General features: G+C 41.3%; 1 protein-coding gene across 2 annotated transcripts in view; it reads right to left on the reverse strand.

Moving 5' to 3' along the window:
• The window catches only part of SNCA (synuclein alpha), a 63,989-nt gene extending 44,201 nt beyond the window's left edge, over positions 1-19,788 (reverse strand). Inside the window, exons 1-4 of one of the 2 annotated variants that reach the window (XM_057366847.1) lie at positions 19,668-19,788; positions 18,038-18,183; positions 11,877-11,918; positions 3,478-3,623 (exon numbers count right to left, since the gene is read on the reverse strand). In XM_057366847.1, the coding sequence (XP_057222830.1) occupies positions 3,478-3,623; positions 11,877-11,918; positions 18,038-18,158 (309 nt within the window). In that variant the 5' untranslated portion in view covers positions 18,159-18,183; positions 19,668-19,788. Of the gene's footprint in view, positions 1-3,477; positions 3,624-11,876; positions 11,919-18,037; positions 18,184-19,417; positions 19,479-19,667 lie in introns of those variants that run through there. The other variant, XM_057366848.1, reaches the window with a different exon arrangement.
• Positions 19,789-22,870: the final 3,082 nt, after the last annotated feature.

Here is a 22,870-nt window from a genome sequence, read left to right on the forward strand (position 1 = left end):
GGGGGAGATACAGCAAACTTGCCATTGCTCTCTATCCTTTATCCTAATTTTCACATTAATTGCAATTATCAAGGGCTCTTAGTCAATTAGTATTTTCTATAGAAGAAAATGCCTAATGCCTAAATTGCCAGTCTTGACACTTTGAGACTTTTTCTGTGAAAGCTTCATAGTTAAACCAACGAGTTGTATTACCTGCTCTAGATAGGTATTGTCTACCTACTTGTTACCTTCTGCTGTAATTTTGTTTGKGTTTTCAGTGCTATCTACTGCAGATGTGTTAAATTAAGAGACACTAGGGAAAAAAAAGGGATTTAGCACATAGAGATACCAAACATGATCCATATAGACCATATAGATTACCAAAGATGTTAAGGACAAGACCAGTTCTTCTAYTTACTTTAGTAAAATCTACAGCACATGAAATCTCTGACTATGTCATCATATGGTATACAAACAACCTTGAGGTTTCAGCCTGACTGGGAATTTTGGTGCTAGAACAGTCAAAATGAAATTATTCAGCATAGAAATMATAGAAGTAGGCCGCTGTTTATTGTTGAGATGCCAGAGAACTAAATGACATGGATTCAGGGTGGTTAAGAACTTAATTCAATTTGTTAATTACCTGTCTAAAAACAATTATGAAATGTTATACACCGATACTTGCTGGTATTCCCCCCCACTATTTGTATCCATACCTTTGGGCTGGCTTGCAAATAGAACATTCATGTTCATCTCTACATTAAATGCAAATAAATAAAGAAATTAAATGCAAATAAAGTAATTTTCATTTCTTTAAAATTCATCTAGAAGACACACTGTACACASAAATAAAACACACACAGGCACACAATAAATGCTTTGTCGTTCAGTTAAAACACTGCTTGCAGTACATTAGCCCTTTTAGAATCAATTTGAGCCTTCTAACCACCACTACCCTTGCTGTGTTTAGCAGTGAGTTTCYGCCAAGGCAGAAATCCCCCAGGCAGCCTCAGATGGGCACTCTCAAGTCATCCCTGTCTCTCACTGTCTCAGCTGTCACTCCACACTGCCTGCTCACACCAGCTGCAGGGCAGGTGGGTGACAGYGTGGTGTCACAGCAGCCCTCCAGCCTGGACTCACTGGGATGCTTAAGCTTGTGCTTCATGCTCCAAAGAATGCCAGTTTGTAAGGCTGCACTAAGCCTGCTTGCACAAACATCTCAAGAAACAATTTCACCAAGAATTTGCGTAGTATTTCCTTTGCAYAATCATTTTTTAATCCACAGGTTTGGATACAAAATACATAAACATTATGAGTGTTTTCAACTAGCTGAAAAAACCAGGCTCCCATTAGGGCACAAGAAAAATGCCAGCCCCCATACGGGACTGCAGGCTGTCACACAGGCAAGCAGCCTTAAAACACAACCTTACAGAGATAAATGACACAAAGTTACACTGATACTTTGATAGAATGCCTGGTTGGCACCTTCTGTTATTTCAGAAAAATGCACCATTTCCTCCAAGGGACCTGTGTCCCACTGGTATTCTGGATGTCCAYACCTGGCCTACCCAACTGGCAGTTCACCTGGAAAACTGAAACAAAACTCTTATCTCGTGTGCCTCGGAGCTGCACAGGAATGCAAACCCACTAGATTTTAAAATAACTTTATGTGACTCAATTTTGATATTAACATTTTCAAAATGGCTACTCATCCCTCGCAAAACCAATAAAAGACAGGGAGGCAAGGAAGACCAGGAGGAGCCATAGATACTCATGAACTACATGGCCATTCTGCATAGATGACCGAGAATCTCAGTCTAAAAATATCGGTATCAAGACTCAGATGAATGATTTTACATATCTAAAGAACAAAGCACCAGTTCAGAATAATGTTGCTATTTATAGGAATAATATGCATGTACTTTATGGACATTCTTTCATTTCACAGATGTGATTTTATTCTGCTACAGCCATCACGACTTACATTTAAGCTTTGCAATACAGAGAACAGATTTAAATGAAAGTCAGCAGACAYTTGTTTCATACTTTATAATTACAGAGATCTCTCCCTATAGAGAGAGATAAAAAGGCATTAGTTATGGTCAATACTAAAGGGGGTAATTGAGCATTACAGCAGTGATGATCCTTATTACACTGAGTTTCAAGAGCTGTGAACAGAAAAGAATATTCTCAGCATAAAACTACACAAGAGCTTGAGCAGAAACTGAGGGCAGAGACTACTGTGACCATGCCATACCCATRGATCCCTGGCAGTTCATTAGATATTCCATTCTGTAAATCTTCCCACATAGCTTTGACAAAGGTCCATGACCACATCAAAAGCAACATTTTACATATAGCTGAATAAGAGAGGACTAAAAAATCCCCCAGGAATATTGATTTGAAAGAGAATAAAACTGCTTGTGAGATGTTTTCAACACAATCCACCACAAAAAAATTAATGCCTACTACAACATAATATTCCTTTTTGCTCCCCATACTAAAGCACCAATAGGATTTGTCAGGCAGACAGGACTACACATCAACAGCAGACATGGATAAAACCCCTCAGTTTTTAAGGATTCAATTTTAACAGCTCCTCTGGACACTAACTGGAAATAGGATACACAATAGAACTTCATGCTAAATTCTATGACAGCCATATTTTTGTGTAAATACTAAATACTCCCCCTAATCCTATTTTCTTCTAACTCTTAAAGGYTCATATAGAAAACAGCACAAAAAGAGGTATTTGTCTCTTCTGGGTTATTTTTGTCTCCAACAAACACTATACACATTTTGGAAAGCATTGTTCCCACCAGCTGGGGTCACTTTTCACCTAGTGTCAGTGGAAGAACAGCCACAGTATATGAATAAAAATACTTACAGTGTTTCAGAGGATGAGCTAGAGCAATTTAAACTTTATAGCTGAGAATATTTGGAGGCATTTTTGAGACAGTGTCACTGAATGAATRGAAGACAGTGACTCTCCAGCTAAACATTGACTTTAGATGCAATGTGTCAAACGAGTCAGCAGYTTGGTACACAAACCCTTCTCTCTAGGGCTACAGGGGATACAAATTAAACCTGAGGTTTGCTGTTTGCCCTTTCAGCACTAGCAGGTTGCTTTTCAATTTCAAGTTACTGGGAAAAACAGCTATCTTTCTGTACAACTACACAGCTAGGTGGCCTGCACTAGAGGCTGCTGAGTTCAGAATCATAACTACATCACACTTTAAAWCATGATTCAAATTAACTAAGATGTTTCAGTATGGTAAACTTCCATGCCTAATCCTACTCAAGTTCTCAGATCCTGCAAGTCAGCCAAAACACAAGCTATAAACAGCAGACATTTTCTTTGCTGTTCACTTATTTGGCATAACACAAATCATCCTGCATTCATACCGGTGACAGACACGAAACACTCCATCTGCCTCTCAGTTCACGAGCCCCTCATTGCTCACTTCTTCACCTGGAAAACATTGTAAATAAACAAACCTGTTTGGCCARCTGATCCTTCTTCACCAAGCCAGTRGCTGCAACGATGTTCCCCGCTCCTTCCACCGTCTTCTGGGCCACCACCGTCACTCCTGACACCACGGCTCCCCCAACATTAGACACTTGCTCTTTGGTCTTCTCAGCCACTGAGGAGAAGCAGAAGATGGTAAAGCACATTGTGCCTCTGGGAGCTCTAAGTTTTTCAAAGAATTTACCACTGACAGGCCAACATCATGAAAAGCCATAAGGCCATTACATTTTTTGGACCCCAAATGGATCTTAAGAAATTAAACTATCCACCTGGTAATGCTGGAGCAGCAGAGGTAAAAATRAGCCTTTGCCAGGGCTCAATTTCTTTCATGTGAAAGACATTTGACATTTTCATTCATGTCCAACTGCACTTTAGGGAAGAAAAGTCATTATTTAGTCACTCTTATTACATCCAACTCACTATATAATATATCYTAGCTTGGAAATGCATTCCAACTAGTCCATCAAACACTTGCTGCATGATACAGGGAATGGAAAACAAGATTTTTGACATTAGACTCAAAATACATTGATTATTCTTCTTATTTTCATTTCTTAAGATGTATTTCATTAAAAAGCAGATCTATCAATGCTCAACCAGAGGATTTCAAATACAACCTTTTATCTGACTCTCTTGAGACTTTTGCCCCAATGCTGATACATAATATAGTAATTTACAAAAAGATTGAATGCCAAAGATGCCAAAGCAAACTGGATTAATAGCTAACTTCCAAGCCCCAGGGAAACAACAACTCATTTAGCCTACATATACATCAGCAGTTGCCATTCTACCTTTCAGAATATCACTGGGTTTTTTTCTGTTCATTCATCCCCAAGGGCTCTTTCTGACAGCAGCCTGAACTACAKTGAAGCTGCTCTAAGAAAAGGGATGGAATGACTTCATGCCTTAAAGTTACCCAGCCAGATTCTGAGCAAAATACACATGTACTCCTCTAAACAAGGGAATGTTCCCCAAAAACATATATGTTGATATATTTTTGCAATTCCTCCTATACCTTCCTCTGGTCTATTCCCATCCGATCCATTAAATGTATTCATGGCTTTAATTGCACCCTTTATAAGCATGGGATGGATTCTGCTTGAAAGTTAGGCCACCATTTCTGCATCTTTTTTTGGGAAGCACACTTGAAAATTAGACTTTCTGTGGATAAATCACATTTCTTTAATCCCTTACATGAAGAGCATCAGCTGTCCATATCACAGGGCAGRGAGCATACATTACTGTGATTGATATTAAAATGCAAAAATTTGGAAAAAGCTAAACAACATGACTAGTATACAATTTTTATAAACACCCAAGTTATCTGGTGTTTATAAAAATATCTGCTGACTGAAAATGAAGGCAGATAATTTAATGCTCATTCTAGTCAAGTGAAAGGGAAAAGTTAGAAACCAATTAAGTATTATCTCTRTTATGACCAGCAACTTTCATTACAGAGCAGCAAAACAACAGACTACACATTGTCTGAAATTAGAAAAAGTCTGTTTCAAGTATCTCCCAAACTATACATGCTAATAATCTAAAAGCTCACGAGAAATCTTGTTGTCTATATCCACTACTCTTATGCCATGCCTTTTCCAGGAGGAAAAAAAAATAAATAAAACAAAGTGGGTTTTGCTGAAAAGCAAATATTGCCCTCAGGGAAGGTCTGACTTAATGCTAGCAAGTGCAAAAAGACATCTGTTAAGATGCCCCATTTCATTATTGCTAGCTACAGACCTCAAAAAGCTTTGGGTTCTATGAATAAAATTTATACAGGAAGCTTTCCATTAGTTCTTGCAAACATATATCATAAGATGCGTGTCCTCATAACACCCTGTGTCTTGCAAAGCATGGCRAGACCCAATTGTGCTTGGAGTCTTTCAGAAAGAAACTGAGTAACATTATGGAACAGAAATTTGTTCATGTTATTCCTAATAGCAAAAAGAATTCTAAAAAAATAAAGCAGCAYCTTGTAAAGATAGATTCAATAATAGTATTTCCCAAGAAATACTTAGATTTAAAAAAAATAAAGGAAGAGGAGATATGTTTTGGGCAGTTTACAGTACTGCTTTTTGTTTTTCCTCTGTGTCATTCACTTTCTGGGAGAGATTCTGGGCTGCATCCAAGGCAGGGCATGGCCAGCAGAGTGAGGGAAGGGATTCTGCCCCTCTGCTCTGCTCTGCTGAGACCCCATCTGCAGGGCTGCAGCAGCTCTGGGTCCCAGCACAGGAAGGACAGGGACCTGATGGAGTGAGTCCAGAGGAGACCACCAAGATAATCAGAGGAATGGAGCACCTCTCCTGTGAAGAGAGACTGAGAGAGCTGGGGTTGTTCAGCCTGAGGAGAAGGCTTCAGGGACACCTAATTGTGGCCTTCAGCACCTAAAGGGAGCCTACAAGAAGGGTGGAGAGGGACTCCTTACAGGGTCATGCAGGTACTGGAAGGGAGAAATGGTTTCAAACTGAGAATATGTTTAAATTAGACATTAGGAAGAAATTCTTTACWGTGAGGGTGGTGGGAGACTGGAACGTGTTGCCCAGAGGAATTGTGGATGCCCTGTCCCTGGTAATGTTCAAGGATAGGCTGGATGGAGCCCTGAGCAACCTGGCCTAGTGGATGGTGTCCTAGCCCAGGTTAGGGAAAGATAATCTTTAAGGTCTCTTCCAACCCAAATTGTTCTATGRTTCATTCTATGATTTTGTAATTGAGAGTCCTTTCATTCTGACAATTTTTTTTTTATGGAAGTGATACACATTGTTTTGAAAACTCTCCTTTCCAAAAAATGTTGAATGACAGAACATGTCAAGGACAAATTCAGTGGGCTTGATGCCGACAAAGAAACACGTGCTCGGTTGGCCTTAAGCAGACTCATCCCTTCTGACAAAATGACAAACCATGGTTGTACCYGTGTTGATTGTCAGTAGTCACAATTAGTTTCATTACCTCAAGCTCTTAAAGCAACTGCACCTCCAAAGCAAAATATCAAGAAACAGAGTGGAACTGAGTGCATTGTGGATGCTGCAACATAAACAACCTAATTCCCAAAGCCATTATTAAACCACATTTCTTATACTACATTGTCATGGCAAGTACAACCACCRACCAAGAGTAACCATCCAGTGGCTGCTGTTCCCACTGTTAATGTATTTTGGGAAGGCACGTCTGAATTACATTTCCTCCTCCCAGAAACACATTACYCTAGGAAAGGCTCAGTACATCCAAACTCAAATGAAAAAGGAAAGAATCAGGCCGCTAACACTGTTACCAGCACAGCGACAAGATACTGATGAAAGTAGGGGAAAAAGGAGTATAAGATTTGCTATAACATTACTTCTATTTGAGACAGCCATGGTTTAACCCTAGTTGGCAGCTAAGCAACACACAGCTGCTCATTCACTAGATCCTCCAGTAGGATGGGCGGGGAAGAGAATTGGAGGGGCAAAAGTAAGAAAACTCGTGGACTAATGTCTTGGGTTGATTTTTGTGCTAGTTCTGTTCTGTATTCCTTTTCTGTTGGCATATACGCCCAAAAGGTGTTTGTACTTTTAAATGTAACGCGGAAGAAAGAGCAGGAGATGTTGGGAAGGCAGCGCGGGCTGTTTAAACCTGGTGCTGCCACGCAGCTGGGGCTTTGGAGCTCGGCTCTCGCTCTGCTTCTCGCCGTGGGAGTCCTTTTGCTCGCAGAGTGCAGCGGAGTTACAGTGTTGCAGTTTCGGCTGGCTCGGGTTTGTTGGCTTCGGCGGCTTTTCCTTGGACAGATCCCCTCTGCGTCTCCTGCGATTCTGCTCCTGGAGCAATCCAGCCGGGAGAAAAGCCGCGCGACTCGATCTCGTCCGGGATTTCGGAAGCGAACCGGGCTGGCAGCAGAAACACACCAAGCCCTCTGAGCCGTCCACAGGGAAGAAAGGACTGTGGTACAGGTTTTTGGGTTTTCTTTTGCCACTGTTACAGGAATGGCCACATGGTTTTTTTTTCTTTTCGTTTCTTTTCCCGGAGACAGGAGTCGCCATTTTTGTCTGCGCCACGTGGCGAGCCGGAGGAGGCAGCTGTGCTCCTCGGCTTCTTGAATATCTAATGGTTACTCTTTATCTGTGTCCTGTGGGCACTGTGTTTGTTAATAAACTACCTTTTTTCTCTTCACTTTTTGCCCAGCATCTCTTTCTTGTTGGTGGGGAAAAAAATTATCAAATTTATTTTCATTTCAGAGGAAATGTTTCTCTGTAACGTTTTTCTCTGAAAACATTGTCTCCAAACCGAGACAACTAAGTATTATTTAATTTAAATAAAACAATAATAGTATAAACATTGTAATAAAAAGGAAAATAACAAAGTGAGAAAGAGATATAAACCCCACAGGTGATGCAAATTAAAGCAATTGCTCATCACCAACCAACTGATGCCCAGCCAATCCCAATGCAGATGACCCCCACCAACCTTCCCCATAGTTTTATTGTTCAGTGTGATGCCATATGCTGTAGAATATCCCTCTGGTCAACGGGTGTCAGCTGTCCTGGCTGAGTCTTCCCTCAATTCCTCGTGAACCCCCAGCCTCCTCACTGGTGGGGTGAAGAGAGAAGCAGGAATAGCCTCGATATGTAAGCCCTGCTCAGCAATAACTAAAACATCCCTATGTGATCAACACTGGGTCCAGCACAAATTCTAACCAGTCCCATATCCCATACAAGGTACTATAAAGAAAATTGTCTCCATCCCAGCCCAAACCAGCACACAGACGTAGCATAAGAGAGGTGACATGGGAGTTACCATGGAATATCTCTCACACACTGCTTCAGAAATCGGAGCCACAAAGACAAATTCAGCAAACTATATAAACAGCACAAATTGGCAGAAGTAATCATAGTAAGGAGAGTCTCCTTCCCTGTCTCCAAGGAATAACTAAACACCAGCATCATTACCAGAATGAGTCTGATAATGAGCTCCAGCCTRGTGACCCTCCAGCTCTGAAACCCCAGTGACAGAAGAAAAACCAAAATAGGTTTCCAGTCTCATCTAATTTATTGCTTACTGGAAGTRGGAACGGGGAAAGCATTAAGTGTGCACAAACAAATCAGTCCAGAATGCAGGGGGTTGATTCCAAATTATTAAAATTATCAGAATACCAGGTTGTTTAATGATCTTAAGCCATTAAGTTTTTCTAAAATTGATGTCTGCTTTGCATCAGTGTTGAGAAAAAAGAGTAAATCAGCTTCTGCAGAGCTCTGCTGTGCCATGGCCTGATTACTTCTTCTRTCTAGGCAGACAGAATGTCCATTCCATTAAATGACCCTGGGACAGTGTACAATGACCACACCAAGACCAACTTTAAGTTCTAATACTGATCATAGCACTGTGCAAGAAGTGTTAGCACTGAAGTTGTCTTTTCCCTACTCATTACAGACAGCTGGGTAACATATGGTATCAATGTAAAACCTTTGCAGCAATTCCAAAYAGCAACTAGTTGCTCTCAACCTTGAACAATAAAAGCAGATTAAAACCACAAAATTTCTCTATATTAATGAACTTACTCTTACTGTACCAAATATATTTTTGAGTATGTATTTCAAACAGTAAGTTTGTCTTAAGTAGTTGAAGAATTAATTTACAAAGATGTCATAAATATATTGGKGGTTCTTTAATTTRTGCCATTTTCTGTAAGATACCTGAYGGAGTTACAGAGCAGGAATACCACTGACTAAAAATATTAAGAAGAACAAGAATGATCAGACAAAAGAACTAAACAGAACACCTGACTACAGCTCATAACTGTCACTAMTGTGTCTTCATTCAGTTTCAGAAAACGGAGATGTGATTGAAGGACTAAGGGCTTTTTGGCCCTGATTTATTTACAAATAGCACTTTATTTGGAATATCAGGAGATAAAATCTAAATATCGTCGATACTGTTTCTTTCCTGGACACTTAGGAGATAAGCAAGATGGATGAATCCTCCATTTATAGTCAAAGGTCAGTAGGCATGCTAATTAGGAAGGCAAGACTGAACACAAACACCYTAAAAAAACAATAAGCAAAGCTGTTTAATCTTCAGGAGTTCTGAGGAAGGTTGACCTGACAACACACTCACCACATTCCCGTGAATCACAGCCTGGAATCCTCATTTCATAGTATCTTGATGTCACTAAACCTGGTACAATCAGGTCACATTTAAAGCAAGAAACACCTCAGTCTAGCAATTCTGGGTTTGGAAAGTAATTGACTGAAAAGTGCATTTTAGGGGTTTTTTAGCCCTTTCACCAGCATGGGGGGTTAAACCACAACTTATTYAATAGCAAAACTATCAAGATTTTGGAACTCAGTAAGAAAAGCCTGCTCAACTGTGAGCACACTGATTTTGATCAGTGATTCCAGTTTGTATCTGACTGTCTSCAACCTCTTGAACCATTTTTATTTACATAATAAAATGTTTATTTCACCTCAGGTTTCCCATGATGCACTGGAGAATTAATATCATAAGACCTCCACAACTTKGGAACTTCCAGTCATATGAAAAGAGACAAGTAGGTCTTCACAAGCGACTTAAAAGGCTTTTTTGTCACATCAACTTTAACCACATTGATTTAAATTGATCTGATTTCTACAGCAACTTCACTAGCATCTCTGAGTGTTTTCATGTTATACCTCATAGAATCACTACAGTGAACCCAAATCTGTTTTTATCTACCTTCTCTGCTTCCCAAAACAACTATTTACCAACTTGTTTTTATTTTTTTATTCTTAAAATATGTCCAAGCAATTCCTCTTGTACTTACACTAACAAGTCCATACACTTTTCATTTTTGAAACCATGCTCTCCAGTTTTTGCTGGAACTCTTCTCACTGCCACATTTCAACCTGCACACTCCCTGTTCATTTTCCATTTTCATTCAACAGCCAAACTCATCTCAACCAGTCTGATAGGCCATAAGGAAGAAAACTGTGGCACAGAACCCATAATTCCCAAGTTTTGGATGTTTCACTTGTGTCATCTAAAGTGTGTGAGAAGCAGCTACTGTTTTGCCTAAAATCAAGCAGTAACTTTTTTCAAATTTTGTCCATAAGCGCAGCACGTAACAGATGCATTCTCCTTATGTTTGGTTTTACAGACTGTTTTGTACCTTCCAGAACAAAATTTAACATATTTTCAAACCTGTTAAAAATTCTATTCACCTACTGAAAATTTCCTGTCTCACTAAGCATATTGCAGTCACACAAAGAGAGGTACAGCATTTGAGATCAGTGGTTTCTTTCAGTAGGAGGAAGAGAAGTGCCCCACTGAGGAGCCCATTARAGTCCCAGTGCTTCAGCACGTTTCATACGTGTGCAAATGCCCTTGACTTTGATYCTATCACATCCCAGCTTGGTGAACATCACCTCTATTAACTTGCTTCCTAGTGCTGCCACTTGCTGCACCCACATCCATGATTATATTAGATATACGTGCCCCAAATCTCATTCTACTCCAATCCTCTGCTGGTCATAGTAATGATCCCTCTGAATATTCCTCTTAATTGAGGTCTAACAAGCTGAGATTTCAAATCTCATAACAACAGCATGCATGCTCAGCCTGAGGCTAAACTCTGAAGGACTATCCTACATATTCTGCTCCGTTTTGCTACCAGAAATACTCTTGACTGACTTTTCAACCATTTATGTGGGTTATGTATTAAGTACTGACATTTGTTTGTGTACCATATTTACTCTTTGCATTGTCTTATGTGAGCACATGTGAATGATAAACTGGTTGTACACTAAGGAAAAAGAAATCCTTTTCTACAATCTTATTTGTTTCCTAATTTGTTAGGGGGAAAACAACTTAAATTTCTTGACCATGCATTCTCTTCACATCTCCAGAACTCACACATTCTACAGCAGAAAATTATACATTTTATTCAATACCTTATGGTCAGCTAAGGCTTGTCTGCACGCTGTAGATATCAAAGACTTCCATTCATTTTGCCCCTTAAAACARATTATTGGTTACTGGTTTCAGTTCATACCTAAAATGATCCCTGCAAATCAATTTAAAATGCAAATTTACTCTTTTTTGGTGTAGAAATGCTATTGTGAATATACATGCCTGGTACTAAATTCCAAGTTTGAAAGTGCTCTTGCTGCTGTGAGATTAGTCAAAAATAAAAATCTGAACAGTCTTAACTGTGACAAATTCAAATCAAAGCTCTGAAATTTGTYTCTTTCCTGCAAGCCATTTCCCTTTAACCTCCCTACCCAGCYAGATCTCTCAATTTTCCTATGCTTCTCTATCTTTCATAAGTTGTAGTGCTCTAAAAAAAACCCAGAATTTTTAACAGCTAGATGATTGGTCAATCACATGCAGGAAAGAAGCTGAAATCAAGAGATAATTATCTTACCTGTTGTGACACCATGAACAACTCCTTCCTTGGTCCTGGAACCTAAACAAAGAAAAACAGTAGGTTGAAAATGCATATTCTTARGTACTGGTAAAGACTAGACAGATGATAAAGAGGGATTAATATATAGATTACATGCAGTTGCACATGGTATTTTCTATGGTTATTAAAAGAAATTAAAGAGAAATTCAATCTAAGGGAAGAGGCAAAACGATTAGTAAAGAACAACTGMATGGATGTATATTGACTGTGGAAAGGTGAGCAACTCTGCAAACACTTCTGCAGTTTATTTCTTGTACCTACTGACTTCCTTGCCATTTTCTTAACAGCTGTGTCAGCCCCCACCTGGCAAACTCACATGGATGMCTCTGCACAGAAACCATGTTAACATCCTGAGGAGCCTCATGCATGCATTGGGAGAAGCTCTGAGCCACAGTTCCCAGAAGATCCTTACAATTTCATCTCTGCCAGGTGTTGGTTTGGAGGGGTTTACAACCACTGCCAAACTATAGAAAGAGCTAGAGGTTAAATTCACAGAGAGCTGGAAGTGCTAGCCAGATTTAGACATCAACTAAGAGAAATTTTAGGCAGTAGATAGGATTTYAACATAAAAATGCACCCCAGGTCACACCCAAGGTCTGCTGCATCCAGGGTCCTCATGGCCACAGGCACATGGACAACTCAGACATGATTTGCAGGCAGAAACCTGGAACGTGTCCAAAACTGTCTAAGAATGTAACTGCCACGATGAAGACCGAAGTGATTTCTGCAACACCCGTGAAAAAAAAAAATCCATTATTTTTGACCATGGTGCACGAAAGGAAACAATCTCCTTTGTCTTTACTGGAAAGAGAAACAAATTAGCACATACTGCTGTCTAAAACATAACTCGATGTCTTTTTCCCTACCAGCCCTCTAYTTGCCCTTGTCAAGTTCCATAATTTGGCTACATTTCAAGGATTAGTATCCATCTGTGGACTATGATGCTTAACAATGTGCAATTAAAAGAGTTTATGGCTCCTAGTTAATCATCTTACCTAGTCTGCCAGAGATGGGATGACATTTTATTTTTCTTACCAACATAGAAATGACCTTATTTGTAATGCAATTTATTTGCTGTCATTCAGAATTTGAGACATTATAACTTATACTTCAGACTTTTCTAACATAACAGAAGAAAATACATGAGCAGAAAAAAAATTAGAAGAAAGCAAACTTTTGCCCAAAATTCTTTACAATAATGAAATTAAACACTGAAATACAATATAAGCTCACTCATCAATATGTCCTACTTGATACTAGTGCAAATTTATGAAATTTTAGCCATGTAGTTCTGGCMCTATTAGATTGATTACGTGATTGAAAAGGCTGTTCTCCATGAACACAAGCAGAACAATAATACATGATAAATACAAGGGAAAAAGTATTGCAGCAAGTAAAATGAAATGTTCCTTTACTTAGCTAATGATGAGGTTAAACAGCTGAGAAGACTTTTCCCCTCTTTATTCCAATTTTCTCTTTAAAAAAAGCTTGTTTTCTCTCACTGAAAAACATTTACCATTAAATAGTCAGAAGTTTCATTATATGCAAAATGTTTATGTGTAAGGACTTGTTTTAGGACTTTGGTTCTCGATTTTGTACCACCAYGAGACTTGAAGAAGCAAAGCACATGCTGTAATTCAAGCGGTGAGGGTTCCACTGACTTCTAGAAAGAGACCAAACACCAAGACAGGCTTACAGTGAGACTATTGGAATACCTAATATTAAGCACATGCTTTAAAAAGCAGTTAGACCAGGCTAATATCTCGTTCATGCTGTTGAACTGATTGTTTGCAAGCCAAGCCTGGAAACCTGGGAATTAGCAAGTACTCAATTCCCTAAGGCTGGTGAGAGATGGATGCTACAACAGAACTCCCTGAGGACCTGTGCAATGCACACATCTCCAGAGGGATCTATTGCAAGCAGATTCTTACTTCAGTGGCCCAAATCACTGCTACAACCACAACTTGCACAGAAACACTGGTTTCTTTTTGTTAGCGGCAGACAGGCTTTGCTTTAAAAAAGCTCAGCTCAGAGACCCATATGGAACAGGGGTATGTATAGCCAAATCCATTAGCTGGCAAACAACCAGCTAGCTGGTGTTCCAGACCCTACAGCATATGTTAGAGCTCAGTAGGACTTGCCCCACTGCTGCACACTTGCATGCAAGTAGCTGTTTCTGCCATCACAGCTACAACAGCATCTAGAAACGCATTAGGATCTGCCAGAACAGAACTATAAATATCAACAGCTGAATTCAGTAGGATGACTTCTGGCTGGCCATGAAGAAAAGCTGCTTGTCTGCATTGTTTCTGGGAGAAACTGGCTGTCTTTGATTCTGGCATTCCCAAAATGCCAACAGTCTTGCTCATTGTACTCTGCATAACAAGGGGGACAGAGGAATCAGAGTAGGGGTAATAAAAGCCAAGGAACCTGACTCAGACCTAAACCACTTAGAAGCAATAGCAGTGCATGGTAATGCTACTTTTCCTAGCTATAGTACACATCTGTGTGAGGAGAGGAAGAAGGCAAAACAGATTTTTTTCTTTTTTCCAATTATAAAAAAATATCACAGACTCTCTTCATCATTTATTATCATGTCATTATGCCTAAAGAATGAGCATATCAGCAGTYTGGAAATACATTCATTTATGGACTACTTGAGAGACCATCAGACTATTTACATTGCTTAGCTAGAGCTGGTTAAAGACAGGGAGACATAAGCACAAATTGGGGGAAGGGGCAATCAGCATTCAAGGAAAACACTTGCTTCCAAGTCCTGAAGCCCATTATTCCATCAGAGAGACCTTGAGTCCCTYGACTACTCTGGTGCCAAAGGAAAGAAAGAAACATTACAAAAAGAGCGTGCAGTGGAGGAATTTGGATGGCTTTGCCAAATAGGTCATGACTGCACTCTTCTACTCTAAGGCCATGTGCCAGCACAGGGAGTAGTAAACAACTGTGTCAGMCAGCCTGCAGCTAATAAAATATTCCTTTGTTCTGCGAGTGTATGACACACCAAAAATGACCAGACTGGAAACTTCCATTCCTGAGCACTGAACATGGACTCAAGAGTCAATTGTGCAAAATCTTCAGCTCCATGGAAGCACACACAAAGCTCAGGAGACATCCTGAACACCAAGAGCATGCAAGCACATCTTTCTTACTCAGTTTGTGGTTTCAAAGCAAGTGAGGATTAAGTACTGCCACTCACTTCCTCTCTGCTTCAACTGACAGCTCTTGAAGGATACAGAGAGATCCAGTTTTAAATTTACRGCACACACAGGACCGCTGAGCCCCAGTCCTCCTTTCTAAACAATGACCAGACCATTGTGTGACATCAAGAAAGGTGCTGACGCTGTGCTTGAATGAGTCAAGAGACTTGAATGAGTCAAGAGAGAACCACCGATTTCAGCTGGCCAATGCTGAAGCCCATGAGCAGAGGAATTTAAGGGGAAAAAAACCCCAACACTTGAAAGCATAAAAACACATTGCAGACTGTATTGTAGAGATGTTGGGTACTTAAAAGGAGGAAAGAGGGTAGTTGAGGGAAGAAAGCAGATACTTCAGCATGGACAGAGGAAAAAAACTTCTATTAATCTCCAATACACTGCTCTCCCACAGAGCCCTAACTTTCACCYCTTGCCAARGGAAACCATCTTTGTGSCAAAAAAAAAAAWATACAAAAACCAAAACAAGAATAAAAGTACTACAATGACCACATTCCATCCCAAAGAGCGGCCGTGGTTAACAGAACTCTTACCAGGTAGAATTAGGTTATAATCTTTCACATAATAGCTARCAGCATCCTGGACAGAAAGGTGAACATGTTTTCCATGTTTACTTAAATTGCACTGATTTTAGTGAGAAACCACATCACCTAGGGGATCTGAACCAAAGACTTCGCATCTTCTTAATTCTCCAGCAGCAATGGGAGGCTGAATGTTATAAAACTGAAAACGATTAACAGGTCCCACTCAGCCCAGTGTTGTTAGGTTATTTTTTGCAAGATGTCAGGCAGCTTTCACAGTATAATCCGCTGTGAATCTCAAATSTGAAAACCCAACTATAGAAAAAGGCAGTGAGAAGTCTTCAGGAGCTCTAATGAATTGTGCTGCTCCTCTCCTCTGCTCATGAAGCGGCTTCACCACCTTTTGCACTGCAATCATTATCAGCCTGYAGAACAAAAGATTATCACACTGGCCTTTGGTAATGCTGCACAGGCAAAGAGACACCTCTGCGGTGTGTTTCAGAAGTAGACAGAGAAACATCCTGCTCCTCATTTCCCCCTTACCCTACTTGACTCTGTTGAAACCTCCTGCAGGTATGTGCAAGCACTGGACATGAGCTGTCAGAGCTCCTGGAAACAGCTCCCCACCAAAGGCTCTTTCACCTGCATGACAAACTACACACCTGAGAAGGGGGCATCTGGTGGGAGAAGGATCCTCCACCATTACTACATTCACATGCACAGGTCCTTATCAAGGCTCAGGGCTCTGCTGTCCCCAGCAACTTATTCTKGAAAAAAATAGCAAGCCTGCCCTCCAAAGTTCAACCTCAGCAAAAGCGCCCCTGAAGACAACAGGAAATCTGTTGCCTTTGGGAGACAAACTAGGTTCAAATGTTATTATGGTCTGGAGAATAGGTCAGGCACGAAGATTAATTTAGCACACAATGCAGGTTTTTAATATGAAGAAATCAATGATCCCAGAAGGATGGTCAGGACTACCAGAAAACAAAATAAAAGATAGCCCTACCTCTGGAAGATAATTCCAGCATCAAGCACAATATACAGTGAAAGAACATCTATTTTGATATCTTGAAAATGAGCAGACGCTCATTTTAAAATAGATTCATCCTACAATTAGTGTTCAAAATGACTGCCATCCCTGTTGGCAAGAGCACCGAGCTTTGCTATGGCTTAAAAGGAGTGAAGCATATTCCAAATGAGTAGTCCACATTATCTGGAGCAGAAATAATTTCCTACAGACTGGCACTAGCCTGCAACGGCAGAGGGAATCCAAAAAAAGGCACTGGAATTTCAGAGACCTCGGTACTCCCATTGAAAAGAAATGCCTCTGGTTTTCAGCTCTGTTTAACTTCTCTCTGCTATGTGTGCACATCTCCCTCGGTACACACAGCGTCCATTACAGAACTGACCTGCTACRAAATCAACAGAACAGAAAGGATCTCTAGAAAAGGGCATCTTTCCCCCCCTCCATGCTTTTATAGACTAACTTTATTTGATGAATARGAGAAACAGATCCATAATCATTTTTTTTTTATAAATAACCACTTACTCATATAGTCTTGGCAGATTGTTTTTCTGTGAATTTTTCATGATAGCATTTGCAAGACAGTCCTCTAAAGCCCAATACTTGCTAAATGAAGATGACTGTCATGCATAAAAGTACCAGTCTGGGATCYGGAAAGAATTTTATCTCTCACTCCATGAAACATTTGTGTGGCCTAGAGTAAGACACTTAACAACTGCTTTGCTACCTTGGGGTTTACCTGCCCTGCCTCATTAACRGTAGAGGCTCTTCCTTGAGAAGTCATGGAAAATACCTGCCATGAATTTGCAATAGTCATTACAGAACATGAAATTAATTTCCAAAGATTACACTTTGCCATACAAAATGTTACTGTCAACATGCCAAGCATGTCTACTACTCAGCTCCTGAGCTAAACTCTCAAGTGTCTTCTCTTGAAAYCTTATTTAAGCCCCATGTGGTCTATAGAATGCTGTGAAGCTACCTTCCCCTTCAGCTTCTACATTTTTTTACCAGTCTTTCAGCCTTGACCTAGCAAACTCCTGGAATGGAGTGCCAGCCAGAGACCTGTACCATAAGGCACCTCCTACGACACAACCTCRTTCAGGATGGCATCACCCACGTGGCTCCTGTGCAGAGCAGCAATGCAAGCACAGCACGTGACACAAGAACCAACATTTGGCTTCAAGAACTGGAGCTCAGGAAGGCACAACTTTCCTCTTGTTTCTTTTGCAATGGTCTCCTATGAGCAATTACATATTTTTTTTGCAGAAGAATACATCTGATGAGGATCCAGCTGTGAATGTCTGGGTGCACTGACCAGCAGTGTGATCTCTGCTGCCCACCTACCCACATAGAGGACTCCCTCTTTCGTCTTTCCTGCTGCCTCTGCCACACCCTGCTTGGTTTTTTCTGCTGCTGCTACGACTCCCTCCTTTGCCTTGGAAAGCCCTTTCATGAACACATCCATGGCTGAAGACTTTCTTCACACAGCTCTAGAGAAAAAAAAAGACAGTACACTTTCAGTAAGGATTTTTCAACTTTTTACCCCTGAAAGGGAAAAATATTCTAACTGAATGGGATCACAATTGCTTTAAAATTATRTTATTTATATTCCCAAATTGTATAGCTATATAAAATAGCTATATTTTATAGCTATTTTTATCCTGTTCCCACAGAATCCAACACGGAGGCTGCCAGTAATGCAGTTCTGACTGRAAACTGGATTCATTGATACAAATACCTTCCTTGCCTATCAAGGCATCACTTCTTCCAAAGGACAGTTCTGATCATGTGCTGACTGCAAGATTTAGCCCTCCACCTCTCATCCAGAGGAAAAAAAAAGCCAACTTAGAGAAACACCAGCAACTTAAAAAACCAACCAGACCAACCTGAAAACCAAACCACATAAACCAAATGACAAATCTTCACCTGTAGGAAGAACCTGCCATTACAACCCAGAAGGACTGGAGGAAATAAAAAATGCTGCATTTAGTCCAGCACTTTACACACAGTCCACATCACTCATTTAGAAATKGAGTTTTCCTGAATGGGTTCCTTGCATACATCACAACCGAGAAAATATTTTACTAAAAAGCAAAAGCAAGAACACAGGATTTCAAAAGCACTCTACTRAAGCTACTAAGAGGGTCCTCTGGCAACTATACAACCCGAAATGTGCTACACCGAAACCACCAAAACAGTAATTAAAACCCACAATCAGTGTCCCTTCAAYAAATCCATTATCAGTAGTCCTTTCTCTCCCTCCACCCACACAGACAGAAGTGCTGCCTGTTATCTTCTCTTCTTTGCCAGAGGCTGAGTAGGAGGAATGGATGTCTAGGAAGGCATCTGGGCTGTCGCAGCTTTCTACTAACTCGTGACGAGCGTGCGAAGAGAGGCAGTGTTTGTGCTCCAGCCAAGCTGCCCACGGTACCCGCCGCTCTGGGGATGGCGASGGGGGTGCCTTATGCACAGCGCCGGGGGGAGGCAGGAGCCGGCCCGCGGCACCCGAGGGTCCCCAAGCCCGCCCCCGGGGCAGCGCCGCGACCAGGTGMGGTGACACCTGGGGACCGCGGGTGTGGATCAAACAACACAGGGGATGCTGCAGAGGAGGGAGGCAGGCATGGGGAGAGCACGCATCGCGCCCATATGCATGTGTGTACATACAGATATACATACACAAACATATACATACATATCAAYACATATACACAGCGAGGCACCTACCGAGGAAAGCAGAGCGGCGCGACCATATGGGCACACACGGGCTCCCGCGGACACGCCGTCGGCACACGGCGGACACGGCGCCCGGCTTCTCCTCGCTCCCCAGTGCCCACACGAGGACGTTCAACAGGAAACAGCTAGCTAGCTATCTTAGGTATTATACATCTATATAATCCCACGTACACACACAGGCGCACCCCGCACGGCTCCGCAGCCCCAGCCCAGCCCCAGCCCCGCCCTGCCCCGCACTCACCGCCGGGCTCCTCCGCCACCGGCGACCGACCCGTTCCGAGCGGGCGTGGGGCAGTGCGGGCAGGCGGCGGGCGAGGCGCGGAGCGGCCCGAGGGAGCTGCCCCTGCTCAGCACATCCCGAGGAGAGCAGCGGGCCGGCTCTGCTCGCACCACCCCGGCGGCAGCCCCGCAGGCGGCGAGTGCCGGCGAGAGGCGAGGGCGGGGGGCGGGAGGATGCGCTGMGGGAGGGAGGAGGGCGGGAGGGAGGAGCGCAGGCTCTCGCCACGCTCCCTGCTGGGTATGCGCCCCCCGCCCGGCCCTCCTGAGCCCACCCCATCGCGTCCTCCGTGGCGGTGAGCTGGGAGAAACTGGGAGCACCTGTTCCAGCCACGCAGACCAAGAGAGAAAGAGCAGTGAAAGGCGGGCCGGGCGACTTGGTCCACCTGGGACCCAGCACGGTCACCACTCGCTCCAAAGGCTGGAGCACCACATCTTGGAAGTGCGAGGAAGCTGTTGATGCGGCACACCCCTGTTTCACTTCATCAGAGCCTGAGAAAGTCTCCCCCAGCATCTAATTGCTTTTTAATCTACTTCCAAATCTCCAGTCCTGAATGACTGCAGTTTAGTTCTCACAAGATTCATGATCCCAGCTCATTTTAAACACAGGAAGTGGTGATTTGGCCGGGTGTAACTTGAGTGTTCCCTGCACACACACAAGAATTTTCATCCCCAATGAAGAGCAGGATGGCCAGACTTGCCAACCCCTACGCTTCTGATGGCATCTTCCACCACACGCTCCATGGTCACTACCACTCAAATCTTAAGTTGACGCAGAAAAGTCACTTTTGCCCCAGAAAGGGAAGCCTATCAAACTTCTCTATTTTGGTCACAGAAATCAGGCATGAAAAGCCAAGACCAGTGGGAGACAAGGCACCAGAACAGATGGACTTTCAGCTTCAGTACATCAATTGAAATCCTGCAAGACTTACAGAAACAGTTTGGGTATTACTGCACTCCAAAAGGAGAAACAGAATGTGGCGTAGATGAGATCCAAGGTTGTGAGCTGCAAGGAACATCTTTCATCCATCATCCGGTGCAGACAGCTGATGCATCACTGGTTTTGTTTTCATGCTGAACACGTAGTGCAGAGTCTTACTCTTGTCAGGTTTCTTTGTGAGTCTTTATATTTCTGTACTCTTTGTTGAACTTTCTTTTGCTTTGTTCTACTAGTAGTTTTAATCAACCAAGCATTAAGCAACAGATTTTGTTTCTTTGTGTAACAATGTGCAGACTGGCAATACAAGTAATTCTCTCATAATTCTGCCCTCAAGAAAACCTTAAAAAAATAAGCCCAGAAATTAAATTATGTAAAATACCTCATCTTATTCATCCTATGCAGCACATTCATAGTTAGTAGTGCAACAGTTAGATGTGATATTTCAAATTTCTTCAATTTTGAAGAGAGGACAATAGGTATAGTTCCAGACAGTAAATAAAATTTAATCAAAATCATGTTCTTTGCACRTATTAAGTGGCCCAGCAACTTATGTATCTCAGTATGTAAACTGGCTCATTGAAAGCCTGTCTGTCAGTCATTCTCTACTACCCCGAGCAGTAAACTTAGACCCCAAATTAGAATTAAAGTGAATGTTGCACTCCTTATGTAAATATTATCTTCCAGATTTAAAGAAGGCTTTTATTTTTCCAGCATGTGACTATGAGCATGAAATGTTGCTTTTTATTATGCTGATATAAATCTGGATAGACTTATTGTATTTAATTATGTCAGCAAAMCCAGATAATCCAGTATGATAAATAACCTTGTACATTTAWGGCTCYATTTCCRAAAACTTTTTGAAGAAGAGCTCAGWTGTTTRCAACTCCTAGCTTTTRCAASGAGTCTTTTTGCCTTATGTTTATCAAAGGCATTATGTTCTGCTGTTAAACAATGTAACAGCTTGTCCTTTAACAAAATCATGCAGCTGGAAATAGAGAGGTAAAGGCAAGAGGGATCAGTTGCCACAGCAGAAGTAATGCTTAAAATTTCAGCTGTAGTATTYAAACTAGGCAGCTGTTAAATTCTAAATCATAGGGTAAGAGACACAGTAAGAAAAAAAAAAGAGTACAAATGTTGACACAAGAAATTCTTCATTCTGAAAATGGATGGGACTTAAGTGGAAAACAGTATTAAATATGGTAGAGAATGGGCACTGTATCTCCAAGGCAATTCCTTTTTAAACCACATTGTCTACAAYGGCTGGTTGGGGTTTTTTTAGGTTGTCTCTTCAGTACTATTAGTATCATAATAAGTTCTCCCCTGAAGCCTTTTCTGTCTGAAGAAAGGATAGTAGAAAACAGATTGCCCACTGATCACATTTAAAACAAATCTTTATTTAATGACACTGTTTACTTCACAYGAGCATCTAGAGCAAAAATCAATTAAGTAGTACTAAAATCTTCTTTAATTCATCTTGCCTTGCAGGCTATCTTATTGGCTTAGTTGCTAGTGATCAAGTACCTCTATTGCTATGAAAAGAACAGTTATGGAAACTAAAAAATGGTGCAGAGTAAAACTGATCAGAATTTACTTTGGGTTAAAAAATTCAAATGTGAAACTATTCATGTGGAAACACCGGAACTTGAACACTACATATTAAATTTACAGATTTCTCCTCTTTTTTCAAAGAGTGACTCACACAGGCTCCATGTGTTACCACAGAACTGATAGGTGATGTTCCTCAGAGGAAAGGTACCATTGAAAACCTGAAAGTTGCAGTGTGAAGGGAAGCTGTCTGAGGGCAGTGTATTCAYAGTTAACATTGATTATTTCACTGCAAGGTCCTTCTGCTGATTGCAGATAATCTGAAAATGGTCCTAATTGGATAAACACACTAACTCTAAAAGTGTGAAATTTTTATGCACATGTATTTCATTCTTTAGATTTCTTACAGAACAATTTACTATATGGATTGCTTTAGAGGCAGCTGAGAGTTCAGATCCATTTCCTAGACATTTGCATTTCTATTCCCATTCCTTCTGTCCCATTGCAGTCTTTACTGACCATGCTGTAACCCKCTGTGTGCATAGTCCCTTTCTGAGAACTCAAAACCATGCTCAAAAAAACAAAAACAAAAAAAATCATGAAGACAACCTCATCTTTACCTCTAGGTAAACCTGAGGTTTAGCAAACCATTATCTTAATACTTAATCATGCTCACAGATGTT

This window comes from Malurus melanocephalus, unplaced genomic scaffold (assembly GCF_030028575.1).
Source record: "Malurus melanocephalus ecotype Western Australia unplaced genomic scaffold, MMel_1.1 scaffold_72, whole genome shotgun sequence".
Classification (NCBI taxonomy): Eukaryota; Metazoa; Chordata; class Aves; order Passeriformes; family Maluridae; genus Malurus; species Malurus melanocephalus.